Below are 27,949 nucleotides of genomic sequence, written 5' to 3'. Positions count from 1 at the left end.
TAAATTCAACGTGGAAAAAAAAAGAAATCGTCCAGCTAAAATACAGCAAACAGTTCACAGCAGGCGGGAAAGCAACAAAAGACAGTATAGATAGTAACAGTATAGTATTTATTCATATATGATCAATTATTCCCTATTCAAAAGCAAATGAGGGCATGGGGCATTCAAACAGCAGAAATACCTTCGAATGATTTAGGTTGAATCCAATCTCTAAATTGAAGCCAAGCTAAAAACGACACAAAAAGAAATGGCACCATCTTGTGGCTAAAAAGTAAACCGCACGTTCCTTGTCATTTACAGCGTCAAACACCGACCGCATTGCACTTTCTGTCTCATCGGCCGTGCTGCAGTCACATCGACGTCTTTGTACACTGAAATTATTTGACTATGTAGACCTTTTACATATTTCCAAAAATTTCAACGTACAGGAGTACATCGGTGATACGGAAACTGCACAAATTGTTTTATTGGCGATATTTGAGGGCTAAATCTAATACTTTTAAACATGAAACATTGAGACACATTTCAGGCCTTTCCTGTCAAATGTATGAACATATTCAAATGATCTCATCTTTAGCTCATGGTCCTCTCAAAATGTATATTATTACTACTACACCATGATCATTCTAATATATTAAGAGTCACAAATATAACAACTACGATTGCGCAATTCCCAGTGTGTCTACCGATTCAGGCAGAAGCAATCGAAAAGGCACTCGCTGTCCTCCCAAGTAAATTGAAGTCGTGTTCCGGGACAGCGTTCTACAGATGCCTCGAATTGATTTTCTTCTTTGTCGTCTTCTTCTTTTCCTCATTTCATAACTATGCAATTAGTTATGATGAAGAATTATCACACAGCGTGACGTTAAAACTTAAAACATTATATACAATAATCAAGTACGTGGAGGGGGGCGGTCCATGGCTTGCATTTCACCTCATTCGATCCCCCCAAAATATTTTTACTTTTTTTTTTTAAGAGTCCAGACATTAAATTCCATGTACTTATGTATATTTTTTTCCCAATTTTAAAGTGTTTGGCTACAGACGACGGGTACTAAATTAATTAAGCATGAACATAAGCGATTACTTAAGTGCTTACTTATTGTAACTAAGGTAATTAATTACTCAAGTGGTAGTTGATTACTTAAGCACTTACTTTAGCTACTAAAGTAATCAATTACTTTAGGGAAGTAAGTACGAAAGCAGCTGTGTCAAACATAAGGCGCGCGGGCTGTTTGTGGCCCGCGAGCGGGTTTAATCCGGCCTGCGAGACTATTTTGTAAAGTCTAAAAATGATCATAATTTTTTTCAATAAATGAAAAACTTGAACTGTTTTATAAGGAATATTGATGTTGTGCTTGTATTTTTTGGACAGGATTAAAAAAGAATAAGTCTGAAGTTGTTGTTTTAAAGTTCTATGAATATCTACCGTGATTGTAACGGTTCCGCCCATTTGGGAATAGATTTTCTTCTATGCGGCCCGCAAGCTAAAACGAGTTTGACACCCCTGTACTTAAGTAATCGGTGACGTATTTAAGTATTGAAATCATTGATTTCTCTTAGTACAGTAATGATTTACTAACGCTAAGGCGCATGAGTACGTCCCGAGTATTTAATTATCCAGAGTGATTGATTAATTTAGTAGCAGCCATTGTACACCTTCTTTTAGGCAAACGGTTGAAAAAAAAAGTAAGTACCTGGAATGAAATGTATGAAGGCTGAAAAAAAAAACAAAACACATCTTTGGGATTGAGTGAGCTAAGGAAACTTGAAATCGGTCATATTCTAGTCTACTTGTTGGAATTCTTGGACTTTTGTCATTTTAGAACCACGGTATTCATTTGTTTTCCGCACGTTTCTTTTCTGATTAAGTGGGGAGAAATCACAAAGTTCAAGCCTGCGATTTAGTGATACAGTGACCTCGGTTTTTTGTTTGTCTTTTTTCCATATTGATTTGGCAGGCCAATCTTGAAAACTGGCGAATTTTTCTGCGGGATTTTCCATTTTCCAGATGTGTCTATTTGGGCGGACCCTCCGACGCTTTTATTTGTAGTTGAAGAAGCCGGACGCTTTGGTCTGAGGAGCCATTAGCATGCTAGCTTGGTTCTTGTGCGTGATGCGGATCTGAAAAGACACCACAGCAAGCGTTTGGTGGGAAGGGAAGGCCGGCCGGCGATACCAAAGGGTCTGCCGATAGCAACGTACGGTGCAGGGCGGCTGCATCCACGGCTCTCCGTCGATCTGCATGGGTAACGCTTTCTTGGTCCTGGATCGGAAACAGATCGCGCTCATCACTTTCATGTTTGCTGGTTTATTGGCAGGAGGACTCTTTTTTTAATCACAAAAGGCAAAAGGATACGGTTTACATTTCTTTTTGCTGTTTTCTAAGTTTATTTATTGTGTGTGTGTGTGTGTGTGTTGATTTATTGTCTATTTTATTTTTGTTCTTATTTTGCTATTATATATATTGTTGTTATTTTATCTATATGTTTTTAATCTAAAAAAACAAACAATTGTATTATTATAGACTGTATTTATTATTTTGTACAGATTTCTTTTTTTTAAACAAACAGTTGTGTTATTATATGTTGTATTTATTATTTTATACACATTTTCTTTTTTAAAATTTGTATTTATACTTTCTTTCTATGATTAATAATCCAATGTAGGGAACTGCCTGATTTGGGAATGTCAGCGTTGGCTGCGACAAAGTCTTTGATTGCCTTGGACTGTGCTCCTTTCTTGTCACCATGACAAAAAGATTCCGTTTCCATTTTGGAGTCGAGATAAGGGTCACTTTTATTTTGAAAAAAGTCACTATTGTGGTGACCTTGCTACTCTATGCTCACCCCTGTTCATAGTGCAAGTAGCCAAGTGAGAATTTACAATGAATACAATTTGTTTCTCTACCAAAGAATATTCAAGATAAAAAAGTTCCCACGTCCGGAATGTTCTTTCCGATCGACGCGGCCCAACCACGTACTCTAGAGGCGGCTTTACAATGTTGATGGAAGGGTGTGCATGTGGCCTTGGTGTTTTGCGCACCTGATGGTGAGCTGCGCCGTCTTGGCCAGCCTCACGGCGCTCTTGAGGCCCGTGTAGATTTGCCCCATTTCCATGGCGCCCTCCAGGCCCACCACCTCCAGTCTCCGGTCGCTCACATCTGGAGAGCCACAGCAAGAGAAACGCCAACCCCGATTATGACAAGCACTCTTATGGATTTTGGCCCACATACATGCACGCGCGCCGGAGCAGGATAATTTGCTAGTTTGGAAGTAAAAAAAAAAAAAAAAATGATTTTTTGAAATGACCGTACATTTGTTTTCACTGCAATTCAACAATCATCCGCTAGAGCGCACTGTTTTGTCAGAGTCGCATCACTGAGACAGACGGCAGACGTTAACAATGCAATGTGAATGATAAAAGTAAATTACACGTTTGTCTAAAGGCAGTTGTTCTCAATTATATTTTGCCAAGCCCCCCCCCAAGGAAAGAGAAACCTTTTCGCTTCACAGAGATTTGGGATTCGACCCTCAGCTGTAGCCAAGAAGATTGTGTATGGTGTTGGTATGAGGCCTGTGATTGGCGGCGACTAGTCCTATGAAAAGTGGAGCTGGCGTCGCCTCCTGCTGCTGCACACCCAAATACCTTGGCCGGTGACTTTCAGGATTTCGGGGTCCACGATCACGTCGGGCTCGTCCTGACCGCTCGCGCCCTTAACGTCCCCCTTCTTGCTCTCGCCCCAGAGATTGGAGCCGCCGTGCATGCTGGGAATGTTTAGGACGGCGACGCCCTCCAGAGACAGGCCGCTGAGATCCAAAGGAGTCCCGCAGCACTGGCGACCCAAAACAAAGTCAACAAATCCTCCACGTTGTTGCTGCGCTTTTGCTGACTCACCTCTATGGTGAGGTTTTCGTTCAGTTTCTTGCAAGAGGCCGAGATGGTCTCTGAAGTGGCAAATTCAAAATACCAAAGCTTGTTCTTCATCCTGCGGGCAGAGAAAAACCCTCAAGATGTTTGCAAATGGACATCTTCTCTCTTTTTGATACCTGCTATTAAATTTTTGCGGATGCTTCTCCCTCATGGTGTGAAAACGGTGAGCGATGGAGGCGTCCTGCCGGCGTAAAGAATGCGGGTCAGCGATCCACAAAGACAAGTACGTCTTTGTGGGGACTCACCACTCCGATTGAGAAGTAGTTGTTGATGATTTCATAGGGCACGGGATCGCCCTTCTCTTCAGCCTCCTCCGTGATGACCTGCACGCTCCAGCGGTCCATTAGGACCTCAGAGCTCCCCTCCAAATCCTTCAGGATCCTGGTCAGGTCCTCGCCGTCGTACCCTGAAAAGATGACAGAGTCCACTCCATTCCGTTTGGGCGTTCATTTTGGAAGGCTGATTTCCCACAGGCGGGAATTGGACATTTGTTTTTGCCGGTCTTTCTTTTACAGTCGCGTCGGCACGTGGATCCCCTTCCGTCGTCGGAAGTTTACCCAAACTGTAGTCGTCAGGCCGTCAGCCAAATATTAACAGCGCTTCCCACATCGACCCCCCCCCCCACCTTAAAAACACACGTTCAAGAAATAAAGAATCAAACCTCTATCGTCCTAAAACAAAAGGCAAAACTAAATTTTACCGTTTTACCTCCAATCACTCAAAATTCCTAATAAGGTAGACAAGTTAATGACAAAAGACACTAAAGCCACTCCCCAGTGCTTAGTGTGCATGCACGTATGCTGTGTACTGCTTTAATGTTCCCACAGCACTTAACAGCAATAACCAATCATATCCAGTAGGAGCCATGACCATCACTATGTTTCAGACAGCCTTATACCTTATTTTTTCAAAAACATTTACAGAAAGGGTTACCCCCCCCCCCAAAAAAAAAAAACAAAAACATGTAATCTGGTCTACAGTAAAAAGCAAGGTTTTGCTGAGCTTAATTGAAAACTTCCTTCCATCCATCCATTTTCTAGTCACCTATCCTCACTAAGGATGCAGGCCTGCTGGTGCCTATGGGCAATAAATAGGGAACACGCTGAACTGGTTGCCAGCCAATCACAGGGCGCAGAAGGACAAACAACCATCCGCACACCCAAACCCATGCAGGCACGGGGAAAACATGCAAACTCCACACGGGAAGGGTATCTTGCAATCCTGGCGCAGTTTGTTCCTACCTCCTCCCCAGCGCAGGCATCGCGCCAGGTCATTTCCCGTGCCCAGAGGAAGTACGGCGACCGGCGGCCGCACCGGCAGACCGGCTTTGTCTGATCGGGGTCGAGGACACACAAAAGAAGAGATTTTGCACAAAGCGGCCACTTGGAGCACTTCCGTAACAGGGTGGCTCGGCCTCACGCGCACGGGGCTCACCGATGGCATCCAGAATCCAGCCCACCGTGCCGTCTCCGCCGCATACCAGGATCCGGTAATCCTGGAGCTCTCTGAAGAAACTCAGGCTGATCGAGGGACAAAAATAACATCGGCTTGGTGGACGACCCACTTAAAACGCGCTTCGTTTGTTTCTTACCACTTGTATTCTTAAATCTGAGTTCATTCATTAGTCAATTATTTTGGACATACAGTTGTGAATTTGATCTACACGCAAATCTATTTCCTTCTTGTGGATAGCAATGGCTGCTCTTTTATTCCATTATTTCTGTACAGGTTTGAGCCATTTGTGTAAATGCTACTGTCAATAGCTCATTCGATCCCAAAGTACTTAAGAAATGAATTCATTTGGGTAGTTTGCTCACTGATGACTAAATTAATTTGTTAGTAGGCATTTTTAGGCATTCCTTTAGCCAAAATCTTGAAAGAAAAAAAAAAACGGAAAAAGGTAAATAGGTACCTAGGATTAAAGGTTTGGACTTGTGAAAAATGCTCAAATATGTCTTCAAGATCGAACTAGTTAATAAATAAAACCCTGAGAACACAGTAGTTAGCAAATACATACATAGCAAATACGGCAGTTTGTTTGAGTATGTTTGGGGTTTTTTCTCGGCAGGCGGCAGCCACTTACCCAGCAGCAGGTCCACCGTTGGAAAGGTTGTACACCTGCCGAGGGTTCAGTAAGTACTGAAACTTACGGAGGACTCTGAAACGCATCAAAGCAACTTGAAGGCGCCGGACTTTTTTAAGTACTTGCAACAACTTGTGGTAAATTCAATTTGGAGACACCCACTCATTTCATTTCTTCAAGTCATGGCAGCCGCTGATTTTGACTTTGCTTAGCTGATCGCTTCTTACCATACCGCGTTTTCCGCACGATAAGGCTAAGGTAAGGCTAGGTCATATGAATTTTAAGGATGATCGTGCCAACCCCATTGACGAGGTAAGAAATTGCATCAAATTTGCATGAAAAAGTGATAAATGGGTGAGGGGTTTGGTTTTCAGGCTCACCTTTCCCCCTGCTTGCCTCCACTTTTGGGATTGACAAAGACAAGAAGTGGGTGCGTATTGGCCACGGGGCTGATCTGTCGCAAAAAGAAACAAAGCGGACATTGGCGTCTCTGAAAACATTCCCCTCCATCTGAAGTACCCGAAGGACTCGAAGTACCTGAAGGACTTGGCCGTCGGGGGTGGTATTAAGCTCCGCGTCGTCCGTCTGCGCGGAGCAGCCGTTGTTGGATCTCTCCTTCGTCCCAGGGAGAACGCACGGAGGACATTTTCACTTGATCATCTCCACCAATGTCCGTCTAGAGATCCCTCCCCCTGCCCCCGCCCCCGCCCACCTTGATGACAGGATAGACGGCCCACGGCGGCAGGACGTGGTCTCGGAGCGGGCCGCACGTGCACTCGCTGGGCTCTTGCTCCGCGCACGCGTCGTGGCGCTGCAAAGCGGAAAAACGAGAGCAAGAAATATTGTCGGATCTGCGCCACAAATTGACACGTATGATGGAAAAATCACATTCATGAGCCCAAAAACCTGAAGACCTTTTGTCAAATTTTACAAGCCTTTGTGTCCCTCAAGTCTAAAAGTTTGCCCGCGCCCGGGTTACAGGTTAGTCTAAATGAGAAAAAAAATAACCGAAAGCGCCTGAATTAATAAAAAAAAAGGAAATATGTCAATCCTTATTTAAAGTAGATACATTTTTTCTGTGAGACAGAAGCGGGTGCCTCCAAACAAAGTGGGACAAGTGACTACAAGCTCTCTAATATCTTTTGTCTTGGGGTGGGGGGGGGGGGGGGGGGGGGGGTCCTCACCATGGAGTGGCACCAAACGCAGTGTTTGCCCGTCAGGCCTTGGAAGCTCTTGATCTTCTTCTGGCACTTGTCGCACTTCCTCGATTCGCAGTTGCCGCTCACCCAGTCGTGCGCCGCAACCTGAAAAAGGGGATCCTCTCGTTTGATGCTATCCCCCCCTCCAAAATAAAAAATTCAAGTCATTGCCATAAAAACAGCAGCGTACCCCTGTTTCTTTCTTGGACTTGACGTAGGTTCTGGCACAGGGCGCCGGGTTCCTGTTAGCGCAGCGGCCGTGGACTGTGTACTTGCAGCCTGGACATTACGAGGAGCAAAAGTACTTCACGCTCTTAACTCACCATTTATTTCATTGTCTTTTAACCCGTCAATTATTTCGTCAAACAATTAGATTTTTAAAAAAAACATTTTCTTCAATTGGTCCGCAACGTTCGAAAACGATTGCTCAGTGTTTTCCGGAGTTAAAGCGCACCATCGCTTTAATAGATGGTAAAGGGCATGGCAACAAAACAATCAGATGAGTCAGTCAAAACATATTACTGTATTTTCTACACTATAAGGCGCACGGGATTATAAGGCGCACCTTGAATGAATAGCCTATTTCAAAAGGCTTTTCATATACACGGTGCGCTGCATTATAAGGCACATAGAAGATTCAGTAGTGGCTGGGGTTGCGGTAAGTATCCACTAGATGGAGCTGCACTAAAGGGAATGCCAACAAAACTAATAGATAAGTCAGTCAAACTTTATTACGGTATTTTCCGCTTGATAAGGCATTATAAGGCGCATCTTCAACATTTGGCCTATTTTGGTTTCATATATAGTGCGCACAGCATTATAAGGCACATAAAGTAGAAGCCACAGTCGTGGCTGGGGTTGCGTTATGCATCCGCTCGATTAGTCCTCCTGAATGATATTTTATTATACAATTAAACATCATTTCAATCATTTTTGCCTTTCTTTTTTTTTAACATTTACATTTACATTTACAAAACTGAAATTGGGGTTGCACGTTATCTATTTTGATACCTTGGCCCTACGCCTAGGGCGAAATCCGATTCTGCTGGTATGATAACCTTGAGCGAAAATATCGCGGCATTGCAATTCCAGCTGTAAAATATATCATTTGAAAATCTTTGCTGAGCAAGGTGCACATATGCGTGAGTCGAAAGGAAGGCGATACGAATAAGTAGGCGGGGCGGGGTGCGATCGAGTGGCGCGGATGCGGTGGGTTACTGACAGGTGCAGCACAGGCCTTGCTTGCGGAGGCCCAGCAGCATGCTGTGGCACACGTTGCAGTAAGCCGGCTTGTTGAAGTGCTTCATTCTCCAAAGGTGCTGCCCGTCCGTCTGCGTCATCTGGGTCGCCGAAACAAACATGCGGGGAACAAAAAAAATAAAAGACGTGACCATTCGCTCATCCAGCTTCCTTTTTTTTCCTCATTTGGCGCCTGAGGCAGTCGCGACCTTTGCTGCTACATTAGCATTGCTATGGCTACGGTTAGCCGTGAGTGCCTCGCATTGATGCGGGAGGCTCAACTTGAGCTGCTCCCGTGCTAAGCCAGATCCTTCTTGCAACGAATGCTCGGATCGAAAGCTCCTTTTTTTCATGTTTAATCGACGATTCATTGGACTTTGCGCGCTCTTCCATTTTCGCGTCGTCCTTCTGTCCTCCCAGCCACGGCAGGAGCCTATCAGGTCACGCCAAGCGCAGTGACTTCCGCTTCAAGATGAGATTGCCCCGACAACTCGAGCATAAAAATCCTCACGGAACTCAACAGCATTCAGAAAGCATCAAGTTAGAGATTAACGCAATTTTAAAAAAAGGGCTTCTTAACTATGACTGGATGAATTGATCCCAATTAATCTGTTAATCTGATGAGAATTAAAATCCTAAAAATAGTGTGTATGTAGTACCTGCGTACCATGTCAGGTAGGAATTAAAAAAAAAAACATGTTCATTTACAGCCATCTCAGAATACGTCCTACACAAAGTTGAGTTGAGCCGAGCGTACTTTGGCGCCGCTCGCTCCTTTCATCAGAGAACGTTCGGTGCACACACACACACACACACACACACACACACACACACACACACACACACACACACACACACACACACACACACGTGCGTGCGGCGAGCTTGGCCGCTAATGACATTGCTCATTATGCAGAATGCGCTCATCTCAAATTGATGAGCTTGCTTTCAATCTCTTAATAGGGCAACAAGTGCTTTCATCCAAATGACATGTGAAAATGCGTGGGGCTTTTTGGGGGTTTGCTTCTTGCAGCAGGCCAATCCATTTCCCCGACGGGCCGCCCGAGCGCGGAGGTCACTGTATCCTTTGCCGCCGGTTATCGATACCTTACTAATATTCCTTCTGAAATGTGAAGACTGGACACTTTTTTGGCCCGGACTTCCTTTTTCCGTTACGCGGCTATCGCTATGTATCGGTAAATGATCGTCATAGCGCCGTAAAACGTGCTATTGATAATCTGCCGACAACTTGCGACTGTGGGTAACATGCTAGCTAATGTTAGCATGTTATATGCTTCTGCCATGCGTGGGTTTAGCTCGTGAGCATTTTCGTTTGGGCCACGTATTTCTCTTAGGTATACGTTAGCATATGCGTTTGCATCGATAAGTACTCATTTACATCGAAATAACGTTTTGTATTGAAATGAATAGCATGTGTAATTCGATTATATGATTTATTATCAATGCCGTTTGTGTATATTTTTGTTATTTTTGCATAAGGGACTTACGTACATGAGTATTAGAGTTATAGCCTATGTTAGGTGTATCGTGCTGAACTCATATTTATATGTACGTTCAAGGAGGAAATTGAGGAGGAGATTTTCGGTTTTTCCGAGCTGCTTCCGCCTTTTCGGGCGCAAGATAATGACGTCTGTTGGTTCGGCGCGGGTAATCAAAGCTCCGCTGTCCTTTACCTTGAGGCCCAACAGAACCAGCAGGGGGACGTTGTTCATGCCTCCCTCCACCCACTCGTCCAGGGACACGGTCCCGCTGCTGTCGGCGTCTATGGCGCACATCATGTCCTTCAAAACCTGCGGGCGGGAATCTCTTCGGTACCGTCGGGGCTTCAGTCGGCGTTTCGCTTCTCGTCGGGCGACAAGCGCAACGGCTTGACGAGGTGGCCTTCAGCCGCGGGACTTACCGGCCGGAGTTCAGACACGTCCCATCCCAGGTACTCGGCGGCGTGCATCATCTGAGCGATAATTCGATCCACTTCCTGACATTCAAAAGAAATGTGATTACCATCAGAAGCGCTCGTCTGCTTTGACAAGCAATTTTATTGGATAACGTGATTTTTTTTTTTTTAATTTATAGAAAACAAGGAGGTAGGACTGGATGAGTTGGTTCTGTCCTCGCTCGGCTTGTCGATTGATCTGATGGACGTCTCTTACCGAGCTGTCCAGGACGCCGTTGCCGTCTCTGTCGTAGAGCTTGAAAGCGACTGAGGGTGAAGGGACAAACAAAGCGATAAATATATTTTAAAAAAGCCTTTGGGGGGGGGGCTTACATTCCAGCTTGTCTCTTGGCTGACCGTCCTCCAACAGTGAGAAGTAACAGGAAACATCCTTTAGAAACACCTCCTCTATTGGAATACAATAGAATAGAATGACTTTATTGTCATCGTATAGCTGGTATACAAGAAAATTGGGAGCACTGCTCCAATCGGAGCAAATGAAATATAAACAACAGAATACAAATGTTAGTTTCACACGAGTCAAATCAGCATTTATATGTTTCAGTGAGCTCCTGTTTTCTAGTTGTTCAGAGTTAATAACTGTCTTTGAGTCTGTTTGTCCAGCTTTTATGAGCTTTGTAGATACAATAATGCAGTGCTTCTCAATTATTTTTTGCAGCCCCTCCCACGAAAAAGAAAACCTGTCGTGCCACCTGTCGTGTTCATCCTTTAACACTTCATTCATCTGTGCTTTGTTTGTCTCAATCTTAGTTTTTTTGGCGCCTCCTCTGGCTGCTGTTGATAGGACATTTTGTAGTGAGGAAGGACGGTGAGACACAGGTTGAAGAAGAATTCTTCAAGTGCTTCACTTTGTAATATTTACTTGCCGGTATATCTTACTATGTGCGCTTTTTTTTCAGGAAGGTCGCGCTATATTTCCCTTTCCTCTTTTTAAGTTGCCGAAACTGAAGGATGAAACAAGAGGATGAAAGTGGCGCAGGTTCACCCGCCTCAAGTGGCAAAGTGCGTGTAATCTTACCGCCGCTGTCTTCCCGGGCGCTTTCGGAGTTCTGGAAAGAGCGGAAGAGGCGCTGGCACAGATCTGCAGGGAAGTCGTCCACTTCCAAGTAAGTCTTCAGGAAGACACGAAAGCCTTCTTCGTCGATGCACTGGAAAAATCCAAAACTTTGGATGAAATGCGTGTGGGCTGTTGGACGTAGGATGTCATTCACTTTGACGGTTGGGACTCTGTCAAAACTGTAAATGATTTACGTTTATTTGCCCCACCCGGTGATTAGAAAGAACACCAGAAGACCTTGGTGCTCTAAAACCTCTTTTGCAAAAGATTGTTTTGACTCATGGTGAGTTCATTGCCTTTTCTCCAGTCTCTTTTATTGATAACTCTGTGACGTGAGTATTTCGCTTGTTGCTTATGCATATTTTTTTTCGTAGCGGAAACATCCCATTGACATAAAGCATCCTAACCTTAACTATCACACGAAATTGCCTAAGCTCAAGCAAAATCCAATTCCAACCTATACTGTAATAGCAAGTCTTGACGTCCACCAAAATGGTCCCCGCAAAGACAGCAAAACCCGGAATTCGGTCCCACCACGTAGCAAAAAAGCAAAGGCGCACGCGGGCAGGCGGGCCGATGAAGCAATCTGAGGCGTACCGCACGGAGCGTTATCTGCGGCCACTCCCACTTTGTATTTCGGCCAACAAAGCCGCGAGAGAGCAGAAGGCGGCGCCGAAGCCGCGAGAGAGCAGAAGGCGGCGCCGAAGCCGCTCGCTCGCTCTCTCTCTTTCTCCGGCTTTGACGATGGGATGCCGAAGGGCCTGGGCTCAACTCCCCGGATGACGCTGAGGCGCAAAGCCATTTGCGGTGCACGCCGATGCCCTGCAGATCTGCCCCGCTAATAAATAATTCACCTACTGCCATCCCACTAGGACGTGGAACCGGAATCCCAGTTTCATCCCGGCGCTCGGCTATCGTTTCCACTTCCGCGCGAGCTGAAATATTTCAAGCGTCCGGCTGCCTGCTAATTGGCGACGCCCGCACGTTCGCCTAAAAAAACATTCTGTCAATGCTGACTGATCACTCAAATTGAGTTAGTGGTTTGCGGCGAAGCACCTTGAGGAGACGCTGAGAGAAAAGTCTTCTCATACGCGTGTATGTGTGTTTGCCACAGGTAAGATTTTTTTGTGCCGGTTGAGGAATCCCAAGCAGTTTAAATGAAGTGTTTGTATTCTTCTAAAATGTTCCTTTCTACTGCCATGAACATTCCTTAAAAAGAATATCAGATGCAGGTCACAGGACGCTGGTTAGCATAGTTCAGGGACCGGGGTTCAAATCCATCTCCCGTGTGGAGTTTGCATGTTCTCCCCGAGCCTGCACGGGTTCTCTACGGGCACTCCGGCTTCCTCCCACACTCCGAAAATACTTGCTTGAGTCTCAAAAATACTCAAAAATGTCCACAAACGACATTGATTAAATCAATCATATAACTGATATACAAATGCTATCATTTAATAAAAAATGTTAATTAGATGCAAATGAGTACTTATCAACGCAAAATCTTTGCATATGCTAACATTCGCCAAAAGGTAATAACTCGCGCAAACGAAAATGCTAACAAGCTAAGCGCATACGGGGCAGCACTATAAAACATGCTAACATTAGCTAGCATGTTATCGGATGGACTGCTCTCGAGTGAAGCCGCGCTGTCTGTCCTTCCTCGCGACAAAACGTAATATCGACAGCGGCCAGAGGCGGCGCCAAAAAACAAAGATCAAGCCAAACAAAGCACAAACGAATGATTTGTTAAAGAATAAAATAAATCCGTTGAAAAATGTCATTTTTTTCAAGTGCGGTCCATGCAGCCCGGGGCCAGTTATCCACGGACCGGTACCGGGCCGCGGACCGGCGTTTGGGCACCTCTGTCTCAGAGAACACCAGAGCCTTCTGTTAAGACGTCAAATGAAAGACACCAAAGTAAAAGCCAATCTGTTTTCCGGGCTCTTCGTCAATCTCGACTAAATTCTAAACGATTTGACGAGAGTCGCGAAAGGCGGCGGCGCGGGCCCGGCCGCCATTTCGCCTCTCGGCTCGACACCTCGGCAGACTCGGAATCTCATTAGCCGCGCCGGCGGCACAGTGAATCAGACGTGTCCACTCCGGCGGCTTTGAAAGCGAGGGACGGCCTTACCTCCCCGTGCCTGTGGCGGGACAGGCGGCCATCTGCGTCCAGTTCCCGGAGGACATCTTTCACCTTCAGGCTGCAATCTGGAAGAGGGCGCACAAGGGCGGACCGTTTGAAAAAAGGCCGCAGAAGCGCTCGCTCGCTCGGTGCGGCCGGGACGGGAACGCGCATCAACCAGAGCCGTACAAAAGATGATATCTCAACATGGTTATTTCTTTCGGGGGTTTTAACCCTTGTGCAGTATAAGCGTGATCTTGCCTCCTTTTCCTCCGCGTTATTCTTGAACTATTTATTCCTTCCTTTCCTCCCTTCCTCCTTTTCCTAATTCCTTCCTTTCCTCCTTCTTTCCTCCTTCCTTCTTTCTTTCATTTCTTTGTCTGTCCCTAACCTCCTTTACTCCTTCTTTCTTTCTGTTCTTTCCTCCTTCTTTCCCTTCTGCCTTCCTTCCTTCATCCCTCCTTTCTTTTACTTCTTTATTTCCGCCTCCTTCCCTTTTTCTTTCTTTTTTCCCTTCTCCTAATTGCTTCCTTCCTTCCTCCTTTTCCTGATACCTTTCCTCTTTCCCCTTTCTTCCCATCCTTTCCTTTTCTTCCTTCCTCCCTTCTTCCGTCCTTCTTTCTTTCCTTCCTTGCTTGCCCTCTTCCTCCTTTTCTTTCTTCCTTCTGTTCTTCCTTCCTTTCCTAGCTCCCTTCCTTTCCTTCTCTCCTTTTGGGCCTTATTGCTTCACACATCAACTCCAGCCAGCCAATTGATGAGCGGCATAGAGAAAAACAAAAAGATTTGAAAGGCCATCCCTGATGTGGCGTTAGGTGTTCAGCCTAAAAGCTTCTCCGGATGCGATACATCAAGGCGGGCGCAGGCGGGCGGGCGGGCGCGCTAGTGGGCGCGAGTGCCGTACGTGACGTTGCATGCAGCAGGAGCGCGTCTGCACGAACTCACATTCGATGTACTGCTGTAGCTGGATGAAGTCGACGGGGTTGAGCTCCTTGGCCTCCTTGCCGGCGGGGGCGGACATGCTGCCGCGGCTCCGCTGCCCGTCGTGGCGAGGACAAACTGTCAAGATCGCAGACGTGAGACAGGGGCGCCGTGCGGCCCGCCTCAAAACGGATTTTTTTGCACCGGCGTTTATTTTTGCAATCGTTCAGCTAAAACAGGACCTCAAAATATCTGGAATCCCATCAGTAACTGATTACTTGAGGTAATTAAGCGCTGCTGTAATAAAGCACTAAAGAAATCCATTCAAATATGTGATTAAGTACAAACAATTTTGATGACTTTAAGAGACTTTAGGACTTAGTTGGTACCGGCCATTTTTGGACCCTTAACACTTGAGAGGGAGAGAAAAAAAAAGAATACAAATAAGTACCTGGTTGAATGTCTGATTGAGTGACTCATCAAAATGGCAAAAACACTTCTTCGGGATTGAATGAGCTAATAATAAATCCAGTCGGAGCCGGAGACCCCAAAGTATGTCAGACGAAAAGTGAAACTTTGACCCTGGGGCCTCGATGGGCCCAAAATAATTTGCTCGTTGGCCTACAAAAGTGACTATAAATTGCGTGAGATGTATTTTAAGAGCGACGCTGGGGACTCTCACTTAACCCTCGGCCCCCGCCAAGCGGAATCGGCCCACATAATATTGGAGTTCTTGACAAATACGCCGCCTGGCCAAGGACTGAAATGTCAAACGAGGCCTTATGTGGGCAAGGACTTTCCATTTGACTCACAAAAGGAGGCTGGAAAGCCACATTTGAAGGAGAATCCTTGGCGGGAAAACAAAGAAAGCGTGTCAAGAATCGGTGAGGAGGCGGCGCTCCCCATCCTACACCCACGATCACGCTGAACTCCCGTGCAGTATTGCGTCCAATCTTTTGATCTTCACTTCAAAGGCAAAAGCGTTTAGAGCAGACACGAGGGAGCTGAAATTTCACCCGGACGCTGACAAGACGTTCAAGTTCAACATGGAACGACTTCTTAGTCATCACGCTACCACGAGTGTGTCATCCCTTGGCTAAAATAGTGCAAGAACAATGTGGAAGAAAATGACCCCAAATTGGTCAAAATAACACACAAGGGTGGGAAAAAAAGGTACAACAGCGCAAAAGGCATACTAACTCTAACTACTAAAAAGATTTCCTGTTTCCCGGGCTTAATTCCCTCCAAAGGTCAGGAGCGTTGCCTAGCAGGTTTAGAAAACACGAATGGCCAAGTGCCACATGAAGGAATGGTGACAGGATTTAAGCCATTCGTCAAAAACAAAAGGTCCAAATCCACTTGATTTTCAAGGGATTTACCGTATTTATCAGAGTACAAGTCGACCCCCCCTCCCTTTTTTTGATTGATCCGTCAGCCACATAAGCGGAGTTTTTACGTACAAATGCGCATTTTTATATCGGCCGTATTGTCACTTACAGTAATTACTGTAACGGGAGGACGTTAGCGGAGGCTACGGCATTATTTTCAATAAAAAAAGCGAACGGACTGAACCGCCGTCCGAGCCCATCCCCTTTCACACACAGCAATATTACGAAAACTGAGAAGATCCTGAAAAACATTTCCAGCTGATTCAATTGAGAGTGCTCCGGTTAGAGCAGGGGTCCCCAACCGACGGTACGCGGGCCGGTACCAGTCCGTGGCTCAACCGGTACCGGGATGCATGGGCTGCACCCACAATAACGATGTGACAGAACCGATTTAAGTTGATCCTTTAACGGTTCTAGATCTGTGCTTTATTTGCCCTGAAAGGCCCTGGAATTTCATCAAATGTATTTAGCATCATGGCTCCAACAAGATGATTTTCCCACTAAAGAATGAACATGACCTCTTTTTTTGCCTCCTTCGGTTCATCGGCGTCTCTCGGGGACATAAAAAAGCATCCCGGGAGGAATGACTGGAAAAAAACAATGGCGCCGGAAGCGGCTGGAAATATTTCATTCAGGGCTTAGCAGGAATGCCGTTGAGCCGTAATACAGGCCACATGGGCACGTTGACCTGCTGCGACGGCGGAGGGGCTTAAACACAACACCGTGACTTTCCATTCAACTAGGCTGCAGAAGGAGAACAAAAAAACAACGGGATTTCCCTCACTGGAAACTCGGCCCGAACGAGGGAAGCGCTTGCCACAGAAAGGAAAACGCTAACAAGTTTGGACGCCAATGCAACATTTGGGACTTGCTTTCCCTTCCTGACGCGAGCCCCCAACGCATCAAGGACGACCGGGGCTTGATCTGTGAAAAATGCACGCGGGGCCGCACCGGCGCACGGCGCCATCTGAGCCGCCTGTCGGTTCGCTTAGCGCTGCTGCAATGCGGCAAAAATAAAGCTCCAACATGACACATGTTCATCCCGGCCATCAGGAAGTGACAAACGCGCCTTGCCTACTGGTAAACGGAGCTCCGCAAAAGCCTTCATGAAAGACTGCGTAGGCAGCTTACATTATCTGCTAACACGCGCGCACAGAAAAAAAATACATGTCATATACATGCCAGGCCAGTAGTTGGCGACACAAATCTTAACACCTATTATAATGTATTTGGAAAAGCCCATTTTGAAAAACCGTTCGCTGTTTTTCTCATGATTTGAGCTCTGCGGCTTATAGTTTTATTGACTAGCCACCAGGAGGGAATCCAGCAGTAAAGCAAGTGTGTGTATCAGTTCAAGGTGTCAACTATGAAATAAAAGTGAAAAGTGTGCTGAAACTTTTAAATGACAGTATCAAAAATATAAAACTTACCTATAAATTGAATAAGATCTTCTATAAAGGTTTGTGACATGAACATTTTATATATACTGTATGATTGTATGTGTGTGTGTGTATGTATGTATGTATATATATATATATATATATATATATATATATATATATATATATATATATATATATATATATATATATATATATATATAGAAGAGAAATACTGTACTTCTATATATTTAATAGTTGTTTTTACTATAACATTAAAAACGTGATTAATTCTAAAATCATAATAAAAATATGTATATATATGCATATTTATATATAATAGCGAAATAATTCTATATATTTATTAATTATTTTATTGTTACAATGAATCATTTTTAATGAATTATAAACACCATTTTTCCGCCTAAATATCCGGTGCTAAAGGCTGCACCTTATAGTCCTGCGTGGCTTACAGTATCCATGACAACGAGAGTGTTTTCAAGGCACTCAAGACGTGGCCATGCATCAAGTCAAAGGTGAACTTTGAACTAATGGATACAACAACTGACTGCAAGGACCAAACGTAATGAAATGACTTTACAGCGGGCGCAAATAAGGAAGCCAACATTCCGTAATCACACCGATGCAAATAAAAGGCGTAGCCTCCAAACATTCATCCAGCGCCTCATTTGCGCAAGCGTCCAATGACATCATCGATGGCAAACGCCGACGCAAGAATCTTGCATAATATGGCAAATATCGCCCGATGGCGAAGCGGTCCGTCAGACGGGCTCATAAACGCGCATCGACTGGTCAAGCTTTTTGCCGATGATTGGGGACGGGCGCTCGGTGCCGATCTAACGTCTGAAGTCCTTTCTTGTGGACTCGAGCTGAAGGGAAGGCTAATGGAGCAGGTCCCGCTTTTCCACGAGTGAGCGGATGGCACAGGAAGAAGCCGAGCCTCCCCGGAGGCACCTCAAGCTGTTGTGTGTGTGTGTGTGTGTGTTTGGCCTCCAATCAAAAGCCATGTGACTGGAGTTTGAGGATTCCTGATCAAGCGTAACACGTTGCTTTTCGGAGCAAAAAGGAGCCACCGCTAACAGCTAAAATAGAACGTGATGCCCTACTTGCTGGGAGCCCCGTGGACTTCACACTACTTGGACAAAAAGTTAAGCGGACGCTGAAATGAAACCCCACAACATCACCGCCACAATCGTTTCGGGTTGGAACTGACTTGGACTGAGACATCGCAAAAAGAATGAAAATCCTAAGTACGGTAAATATGCGTGCATGTCGCAAGTGACCATTTTGGGCTCTAATTTTGTGGAAAATTAGGAACAACCTACATGTCCTTCCTCACTACAAAATGCAGTATCAACGGCGGCCAGAGGCGGCGCCGAAAAACAAAGCTCAAGCCGAACGAAGCACAAACGATCCAACCCTTAAAGGATAAACCAAATCAGCTCCAAAACATCTATATTTCCACATTTTACTTTGAAAAATGGGACAAAGGCGTGCGTCTTATTTGGGGGGAATGACATTAAGTTTCGAAATCATCTCGCTGGCCAGGACAGCGGTGGCGCAAGGAGGTTCCCCCTCAAAAGAAGGCAAATTGTGGACAAACAAATTGAACCTGCGAGGACCGCTCGGTGGTCTTATTCCTGAAGTGGCTTTAGCAGCGATTCCCATGGTGGAACGTGGCGGTTATCAGCAGCCGTGCCTTCATGTAAACCTGTCAGCGGCGGCCATATCGTAAAAAAAAAAAAAAAGCCCTGATTTCAAGGTGCGCGCGGCTGTTGTAAAAGGCATCCCACGCCCGCTGACGAGAAAAGCTGCTGTTGCGCAAGCCTCAAATGCCACTTTTTTCTTTCGGAGTGTTTGAATAGAAGAAGTGCGCGGCGCGCGGAGGCGGGCAGACGGACGACACGTCGGGGTTGCTAAGGAGCGTGTTTCCCTCCATTAGCGGCCCGGAGCGCTTGTGACTAAGGCGCGGGAGGCGGAGGAGGCCGGAGGACGCGCGGCGGAAAGGCCGCTCGCTAGAAGTCTTCCCCGCGTAGCCCCGCCCCCTCCTTCGCCCACGTCAACCTCATGTGACCTTTCCAGCGGGGGCCCCGCTCTGCATTCAACACGCGAGTGTGACACAGAGGAAACGCTCCCCGGCTAGATTGCGCTGTTCGGCTACATTTCTTGCAGTTGATTAAAAAAAAAAAACAAGTCAAGCGGACGCGTGAAAAGTCATCGTGGTTCATTTGGCCGCCGGCGCCGCGAGATCTCGCCAGTTTAGGACATCGCGAGATTTTCCGTCCATGATGACGATGGCGATGAAGTAAATACACAGTCGAAAGTGGAGAGACTTCTGCAAAATTAGCCTTAGCGTACCAAATATTTTATGAACGCACAGTGACTTTTATTTTGTTCCTGAAATCACATTCAATCGCCAATACAGCAAGCAAAAGTACAGCATAGTTACGCTGACGTTATATTGTACGCTTGCCCATTGGCACGAGTTAGCTGCTAGCTAGCAGCTCCATATCAGCTGACTATATACGTGACGGACGGACGGACAGACAGACAGATTGATAGATAGCAATAAATAATCCAATAATAAATATTTTTTATGGAGGGTAGCTGACACCCTTGACTAATGCTTAGCTAATATAAGCCAACTGAGCACCGCAGTGATAACTGTGACCATTGGATGGCAGTGTTTCCGCACAACCATAGCTATTACCTACATGCGAATCAAAATAAGGAACGGAAGTCAACCTTTCGTACGGCAGCAGCCATATTTACATGGACAGAGCACACAATATTCTGTGGGCTTTGAAAGATGAGTGAAAATGCTAAATATAAATCGAGGTTTCCTTTTCTTATAACTCCTTTAATACCTAAAGTCTCAATGTCTGCAGCCCTAGAGGAGAAATGCAGGATGCTCCGACTCCTTCCAAATCCCCGGTGGCAATATTTTGCTTTTCCAGTTGAAACAAACGATGGCAAAATATTGGCAATTATAACAGAGCGGTTTTGTAAACACTAGGAGAAAAATAGGCCAGCGGCGCATACGCCATCGCTAACAGGAGCTGCGTATATGCATTTTGTCAAAGCGATTACAAAGGTATTAGCAAGCACCTAGCCGTTGATGAAAAATGAAGCCCGTTTGTCCTTTAAAAAAAATGTATTTTTGAACACTCGATCATCAATTTTGTTGAAATCTGCTCGGTAAAAAGGAAACATAGTGAAAACTGGAACATTTTTGTCGGGTAATTATTTCACGTTACAAATTCTGCCTGGTCTCGTCGGATTTGTGTCCCGTCCCATCCCTGCTAGCTTACACGCAGAAAGCAAAGTTGCACATGTATGTTTTTTGACTCGATTCAAGACGAGAACGAAGCCAAGATGACATTTCCCGCTGTAACCACCACTTCCTCCGCTTCTTTGACATTTGACATTTTTTTACATCGGCTCACAAGCGGCAATTTTTTCAAATAAAAACAATACTTTTATATCTATCCGAGTCATAATTACAATTCTTTTCAACTCTTGATTGGTCTTTTCAACATTGATCTAAACAGTCTTTTAATGTAATCAAGAATTTGCCCCCCCCCCCCCCCCCCCCATTCCTCAGGTATTTCTTTCCACAAATCATCTTTATTCTTCATTTCTGATTATCTGTTAATAAAACTTAACAGATTGATTGTTTCGCTGCCATTCTCTTTAGCGCGGCTCCATCTAGTGGATGCATAAGGCAAGCCCAGCTTCTACTGCAGCTTCTGTTCTATGCGCCGTATAATGCGGTACGTCCTATATATGAAAACAGTTGTAAAACAGGCCAGTCGTTGAAGGTGCGCCGTATAATCCGATTCCGCGTTGGAGAATACAGTACGCCGTTTTTGTCTCGGGGTAGCAAATGGTTATGAGTGTGGAGGTGTGTGTGAAAGGCCCGCGCTTCGCACTATTATGCAAACACCGCAAGGTACAAAGATCCTTTAAGTCCCATATCGGCTCATGATGTGCTTGCGGAGCTCTAAGCAGACAGCAGCTTGAAAATGCATGAGGGAGGGGCGGGGGTGGGGGGGTGAATGAGCCGTTTCAGGAACACAAGAGCAGCAAAAGAGTCTCGGCGCCGTGAATCACAGATTTTGTGGAAAATGAAGAGGAGGAAGGGCCATCCGCCTATCGCTGCCACTTATGTAAGAGCTTGTTGTGGGGGCAGCCGTCTGCTACACGCTGCATTCAAAGTAATGGCGGGGGGGTGAGGCGTGCGGGGGGGGGGGCAACCTGTTCACACTTGTCAAAACAGCCACTTTGCTTTTCTGCCGGGAGCGCGCGCGTATCAGCGAGTCTGGCTCGGGACGCCCACGGATCCATGCGCGCCGGGAAGTCAAACGCGACCCGAGCTCGCCGTCGCAACTTCAATACGAAAAAAACGGCACACTATTGCGCTATTGCCATTGCCGCTCTATTTATCCCACCTATGGGACACGTTCTTTTTCATTTTCAAACAAAATACTTCATGTTTGGTACATTAAGAAATGCGTGCAGCGTTTGGTGCCATCATGGTGGACGGACGGACGGACGGGTGGAGAGACAGACAGGTTGATGGACAAATTGACAGGTAAAGGGTTGGATAGCAATCAAGCTAGCTATAAAGCTAGCAATGAAGCTAGCAATAGATACAAGATATTGAAGCAGTGACTTTTTTAAAGCAGGGTGAAGCCAGTTTATGAGGCCAACCCAACAGTAGGAAAGGAAAATGATGGCCAAAGGTCTCCGAGAGGTCTTCCACACCAAAAACTCATCCGAGCAGGTCTTTTTGGACTTTGCGCCTTCCCCAGAGGCTTTCCACTAAAAATCCAAGCAAACAATGACACCAAACGCCGTCCTAATATGAATCATTTCAGATCAAAGTGTCTGCTTTGAACTTCTGATTGATTTGTTAGTTTATATAATTTGACAGTTGGACCTGTTGTGGTTCATACCTTCATATTTGATATGACAACAAGCATTGCTTGTATTAATTCTGCTATTGTGTGTGTTTGCAAGGAACAGCAATCATATCCCTGGGTAACTTTGGCCCGGGGCTGTGTTCAACAAAGAAACTAACAAAGACACACACGCTGTACAAACATTGTAAAAATGCGATAATAGCAAAAGTAACTACGCTGAATATTTATATATTTATGAAATTAAAATTGGAATATTTACTATGTCACCGATAGGAGTGTGATGATTTCTGAAGACTTTTGCATCGTGGGAGTCCAGGCTAAGCCTGTCATCCAAATCATCGAAAGGCTTGCAAATGTCATTCGGCCGCCAGCGCCACCCGGTAGTTTTCGGGTGTCAACGCAAAAAATTCTATTGCCTCGTTTGTGAGTGTCCGTGGAATGGATTCGTGCAAAAAATGGGTGAAACGCATGATAAAACCTCAGGTTTTCGGATGGCAGTAAATGAGCCTGACATGGGCTAAATTTGACACCTATTGGGTGTACCTCTTGACATCCCGTTTGCAAGCATTTAGAAAGGTGGCATATCGAAAGTAGTCACGTTTTCACAATCTACACAATATTCTAGCCTCTGTTTTTTATGTTTTTCCTTTGATATCACACATCAAAAACATCAAAAAGCCTGACTTGGGTCAAAATTTCACCCAGGGGTTCAAATTAGCTTTGCGCATTGTGTCAAATGGCATTTTAGTATGTCGTGGGCCACTCCAAAGCGGAAGGCCGGCGGCAAACGGCCCCCGGGCCATAGATTGGACACCGCCGTCTTAAAATGGCGTCATCCATTTAGAACTATAACAGCGCATTTCCAAAGGTATATTGAGCCAAGGAAAGTATTTTCCATTCCCAGACTTTCATGGCAAACCACCAAACACACACACACACACGCACACACACAAAACATTGAGTACAAATCTATGACTGGTGTATAAATGGCAACAGGCGGATCCACAGGAAGAGGAAGAGAACATTTAAATCCTTGTCACTGGCATCAGTACATCCAGAACAGATGCGATATTTGTAGTCAATAAGTCATACGTTTGTGAGCAATTTAGAGATCAAATGGATCATGTTCCGCAGCAACTGCAAAACGTCGCGTCAAAGTAAACACATGGCCCGATAGACGTCATCTTCATCATCATCATCACAACACCTGCTTATGAACTGTGCAAAATTGGAGGCGCATAGAAAATCAAATATGCAATGTTCGGAACGAAGAGAATCCATATAAAAGAGTGGGAATGATCCGATATAAAAAAAAAAAGAGTTGCCCAGAAGTTTCTGAAAGTCATATTCAATATTCACGGAAAATTTCGACTACGACCGAAAGCAAAATGCCGATTTTTCGAGCGTGGCAAGAAAAACAAGCGGACAAGAAGAACTCCGACTTCACAAGTGCGAGGCAAGGCTGATTATTGATGCGGATCAAACGTGTGTATCGCCCGGGCGCCCGGTACCCACTGCAGTTGAGCAATTCGGCCACTCCGGCTATTCGCTTTTCGATTGAAGGACAAGTGCGCGGATCGTGTTTAAAAAGTGCAGACGCGTGAGGCGGAGTCCTCTCAAAATAGTCGGAGCCGGAGACGGAGCCGGAGCCGTGCTGTCACTTAAGGAGAGAAGGCGGGCGACAAGTCCGGCGAACGAGCGCGTCCTAACGCGCTACTACCACAACAACGAGAAAAAGAAGGAAAGGCGCTTGGAGAAAAGACAGCTGCATGAAATGCCACTCGCGCGGCGCTGCGCGGCGCGGCGCGGCCGCAACTTGCGGCGCCGACGTGTCGGTTCCGCTCGACTCGCTCGCTGCTTGCTTACCGACCTTCTGATTCGCCGAGCGTCCCTTCACTTTCCCCGCGAGGAGGACACGCAGGACAACGAGGACGAGCGGAGACAGTCGACCGGCCCGGGAGGGACTCTTGTGGCCGACTCCGCTAAGCGGGCTCCGCCTAGCGGGAGGGGGGCGGGGGGGCGAGAGAAAGAGTCAGAGGAGAGAGAGACACACACAGACGCAGAGAGACGAGAGACAGAAAGAAAGAGAAAGAGCAAGAGACGAAAAGAGAGACAGAAACACAGAGATAGAGAGACACAGATACTCAGAAATAGGGAAAGACAGACATACAGACATTAAAAGAGAGCGAGAGAAAGACAAAAACAGGAAGAGAGACGAAAAGGACAGAGAGAGACAGAAAGAAAGACAGATAGACAACAAATAGACAGAAAGAGAGAGAAAAAGAAAGGAGAGAGGCAGGAAGACAGACAAAGAGGAGGAGAAAGAGATAGAGACAGACAGGAGAGGGTGAGAAAGAGCAAGAGTAAGACAGAAAGAGAGCGCGCGAATGAGAACGAGAGACAGACATACAAACCGAGAGTGAGACAGAGAGGAGACACAAAGACTGAGAAAGAGGATGAGGATAGGGACAGAAAAGGAGACAGACAGAGACACAGACAGAAAGATAGAGAATGAGAGAGAGACAGACAGAAAAAGACAGACACAAACAGAAAGACAAACACAACGAGAACACGAGGCAGACCGAAGAGATCAGAGAAAGCGAGAAAGACAGAGAGACAGACAGAAAGGGAGCGAAAGAGACGGAGACTGATAGAGATCCAGAGAGGAGACAGAACGAGAGAGAAGGAGAGGCAGACAGAAATGGACAGATAGATTGAGACAGACGGGCAAGAGAGACAGACAGAGGGAAAGAAACCAGAGAAAGCGATTGAGAGACAGACAGACAAATAAACAGAATTAGAGGCGGACTGAAGAAATCAGAAAAAGTGAGAAACCCGCAGAGAGATAGAAAGACAGAACGAGAGGACAGACACAGACGGTGAGAGACAGACAGGCAAAAAAAAAGCGGTTTCAGAGCTATGTGCTGTCATCTAGTGGATGATTAATCCTGAATGGTTTTTCGATTTTTTTTTAAAGTTTGTTCTCATTTTTTGTTCTCATTGTTATGCATTTGGAACGTCATCTCACATTTTTCTCATTTTTGTATGAAAAACACTTGCCGTCCCCAAGTGAGTGTGTCTGTGTGTGTTCTTTGGCCTATAAGCATGTGTAAATCCATATAGAAAAACATTTCGCACCCCCTACTCGCTGTGTTGACAATAAATAAAAACATTAAATTCTAAAAGTATACCGAAAAATATGGAAGCTACGCCTTTGACCGCGATTGGGAGCTTTGACAGGGGATGCTGTTGTGTACCTTACATTGAAAAGATGTCTCTGTATGACCTCTTTTCATTCTGTGAAGCCCTTTGAGACTTCGGTGATTTAGGGCTATATAAATAAAATTTGATTGATTGATTGATTGATTGTGAGTTTCTAAAAGGTTGAGAGATGTTGACAACGAAATTGCACCCTCTAGTGGCGTACATGTGCCCCGCATGGCCCTGGAACAACCGCAAACGACTTGATTCGTGCGGGGGACGACGATTAGCTGAACTCACAAGCTAACTCCAGAGCTAGCTGGCAACATTTTTTGTACACGGTAGTTATAAAGGACTGAAAAACATAACAATTGCCCTCATGATTACTGTGGCAGTTGTTTAACAACAAACAGAAGAGCAGAGGACTAGCGCCGCAGGCTATTAGCTGATTTCGCAGCCTTTATTCAGCCAAAGGCACATTTTCTTTTTTTTCCATCAGCACCAAGGAAAAATATTCTAACAAAACATACATATTATTCATTATATATTATAAAAGATATATTTATTTTATCTTATAATAAAATAAGTATTTATTATTATATATCATTTTATAATAAATATTATTAAAAGTTTATACATATACTGAAATATCTGTTGCCTGGATGGTTCAAACTAGGTATATATATATATATATATATATATATATATATATATATATATATATATATATATATATGTCTTGAATAGGTTCTGAATCATGGTGATGGAGAATCATATGTGGCACACCCCTGGGAAATAGTCTCTAATTTTCCGATTGATGAAGTGAAATGAGATCATTTCGGGTTGCTCCGCATATAATCACTGACAGGATGCTAACAGTTCTCAATGGGCTAGTTACTAATGATGAGAAAATGAAGCCTCATGAAGCACTTGTGGTAATTTGTTTCTGCTCTCAAAAAGGGGTCCCCAAACTGACAGTTTTTTTTTTTCTGGTACGTCATCCGTCAGGCGCTAGTCTACATCTGTCTGCACTCTTACTATTTTTTTTTTCTGTTTTAATACTTACACTTACAGTTAACAGCCTGTCTATGGTTCGACGGTTACGCTGCAATTGAAACCCAACACAGTAATACAAGTGTAACACAAAAACAAAGCCAGATGAGGAGTTTAGCCATAGGCTGAAATACACCATTATGCAGGGGTTTATTTTGCAGGGGATGACAGTCTACTTAGTAATGATGTCCACTGGATGGCAGATGTTGGTTCTCTTTTATAACTGCCCGCCCTACAACTAAAGGGATCATTAACGTTTGTCTAATTTTCATGTCACATACACTACAAGTGAAACAAAGTATTGCTGGGGCTCAATTTACTAATGACGTCAATAATTAGGGAATTAAAAAAACAAACAAACACCAATCTTGCATTTCCTGGCAAACAGCCAGAGAAAGAATGCTAACGTAGTCTGCATTCAATGGTTACTTAAAACACATCCCAGAACGAAGGCTCTTATCAGCAAGAAACCTGAAACCGGGACTAGGACAGGGAGAAAGTCCAAATAAATCTCTGTTAAAGTCAGCTGCCATATAGCGCTAAGCAGTGCATTGAAGCAAGGCAGTTTCTTCACTCAAGCGACCGAACATATTTCCCCATTGCTTGGCGGCGCTGTAAAGTGACGCGTGTCACATCGACTGCGGGCTGATTGCAGTTTGCGCGATAAAGATGCATCAATAAAACAGATAAACATCCAAGTCAGTTGAATGACAGTCCAGAAAGCGAACAGGGGCGCCATGGGCTGACAGATATCAAGGTAACGTCTGGCCCCACCATTAACAAGGACGGACGAAAAAAGCAATTCCGACGTTTTAAGGCGCCACATTTTTCAGCGTTCTCGTCATTCGCCTGTCCGTCGGCAAAGCGGGCGTCCGTCGGCGTCAGTGCTGACTAAGCGCCCACCTCTGAAAACACACACATTGGTGTTTTCTCTGTAACACCGTATGCGGCATATTCATCAAGGACGCATTTCAAATGTGTGATTTCAACTGCCTGTGATAAAATACGGTCCACAACAGCTGACTTCTGTGTATTGTTTTAGTTTTGGATGAATGCGTGTCCGTTATTGTCCACGCGCGGCCCGTCATGAGACGGGAGCGGACGACAATGGAGACGCGGCGTTTGGGGAAGCGCCGGCTCACATTCCGGCGCCCACAACGGAGACGGATTAGACGGCACAATGAGGACGAGGCCGGCCGCATTGAAAAGGGTGCGAGACAAAAATGCCTTCCCTTCCAGAGATTTTTTTTTTTTTAAAGGGAAAATAGTATTAAGAAGGATCTGAAAACATGGGGAAGTTGGCAAAACTGCATAGTTCTGGCATCCACAGGTATGCACAAAAAATAAAAGCACAGCTTCCAAAATAAAAGCTCCGCATGGTTGACATTTTAGTTTGACTTTACGGGGCCGAGCACATCCTGCGGACAGGTCGAAGGTGGCCCCCCGGCCCATACTT

At 45.3% G+C, this 27,949-nt stretch overlaps 1 protein-coding gene across 4 annotated transcripts; it reads right to left on the bottom strand.

Moving 5' to 3' along the window:
* Positions 1-87: 87 nt before the first annotated feature.
* On the bottom strand, positions 88-24,762 carry dgkaa (diacylglycerol kinase, alpha a). 4 transcript variants are annotated; one of them, XM_088407479.1, is made up of 24 exons: positions 24,106-24,762; positions 14,551-14,664; positions 13,618-13,694; positions 11,448-11,577; positions 10,742-10,816; positions 10,626-10,675; positions 10,376-10,450; positions 10,149-10,265; positions 8,438-8,555; positions 7,406-7,494; positions 7,201-7,320; positions 6,729-6,827; positions 6,554-6,631; positions 6,397-6,470; positions 6,017-6,091; positions 5,368-5,453; positions 5,175-5,264; positions 4,179-4,339; positions 4,050-4,114; positions 3,898-3,988; positions 3,649-3,835; positions 3,046-3,163; positions 2,206-2,266; positions 88-2,124 (listed from the first exon to the last, which is right to left on the bottom strand). In XM_088407479.1, exons 2-24 carry the CDS (start codon positions 14,624-14,626, stop codon positions 2,044-2,046), a joined length of 2,193 nt encoding a protein of 730 aa, XP_088263605.1. In that variant the 5' UTR covers positions 14,627-14,664; positions 24,106-24,762; the 3' UTR covers positions 88-2,043. The 4 variants fall into 4 exon arrangements, with proteins under 4 accessions (XP_088263605.1, XP_088263606.1, XP_088263609.1 ...); XM_088407480.1 differs by having other exon boundaries at positions 24,110-24,762; XM_088407483.1 differs by lacking the exon at positions 24,106-24,762 and adding an exon at positions 14,978-17,206.
* Positions 24,763-27,949: the final 3,187 nt, after the last annotated feature.

The sequence above is a fragment of the Hippichthys cyanospilos genome, chromosome 2 (assembly GCF_059441005.1).
Source record: "Hippichthys cyanospilos isolate Australia breed blue-spotted pipefish chromosome 2, RoL_Hcya_1.0, whole genome shotgun sequence".
NCBI classification, from domain to species: Eukaryota; Metazoa; Chordata; class Actinopteri; order Syngnathiformes; family Syngnathidae; genus Hippichthys; species Hippichthys cyanospilos.
Note: the sequence above shows the minus strand (reverse complement) of the source record. Positions and strands in the feature narration are given on the sequence as shown.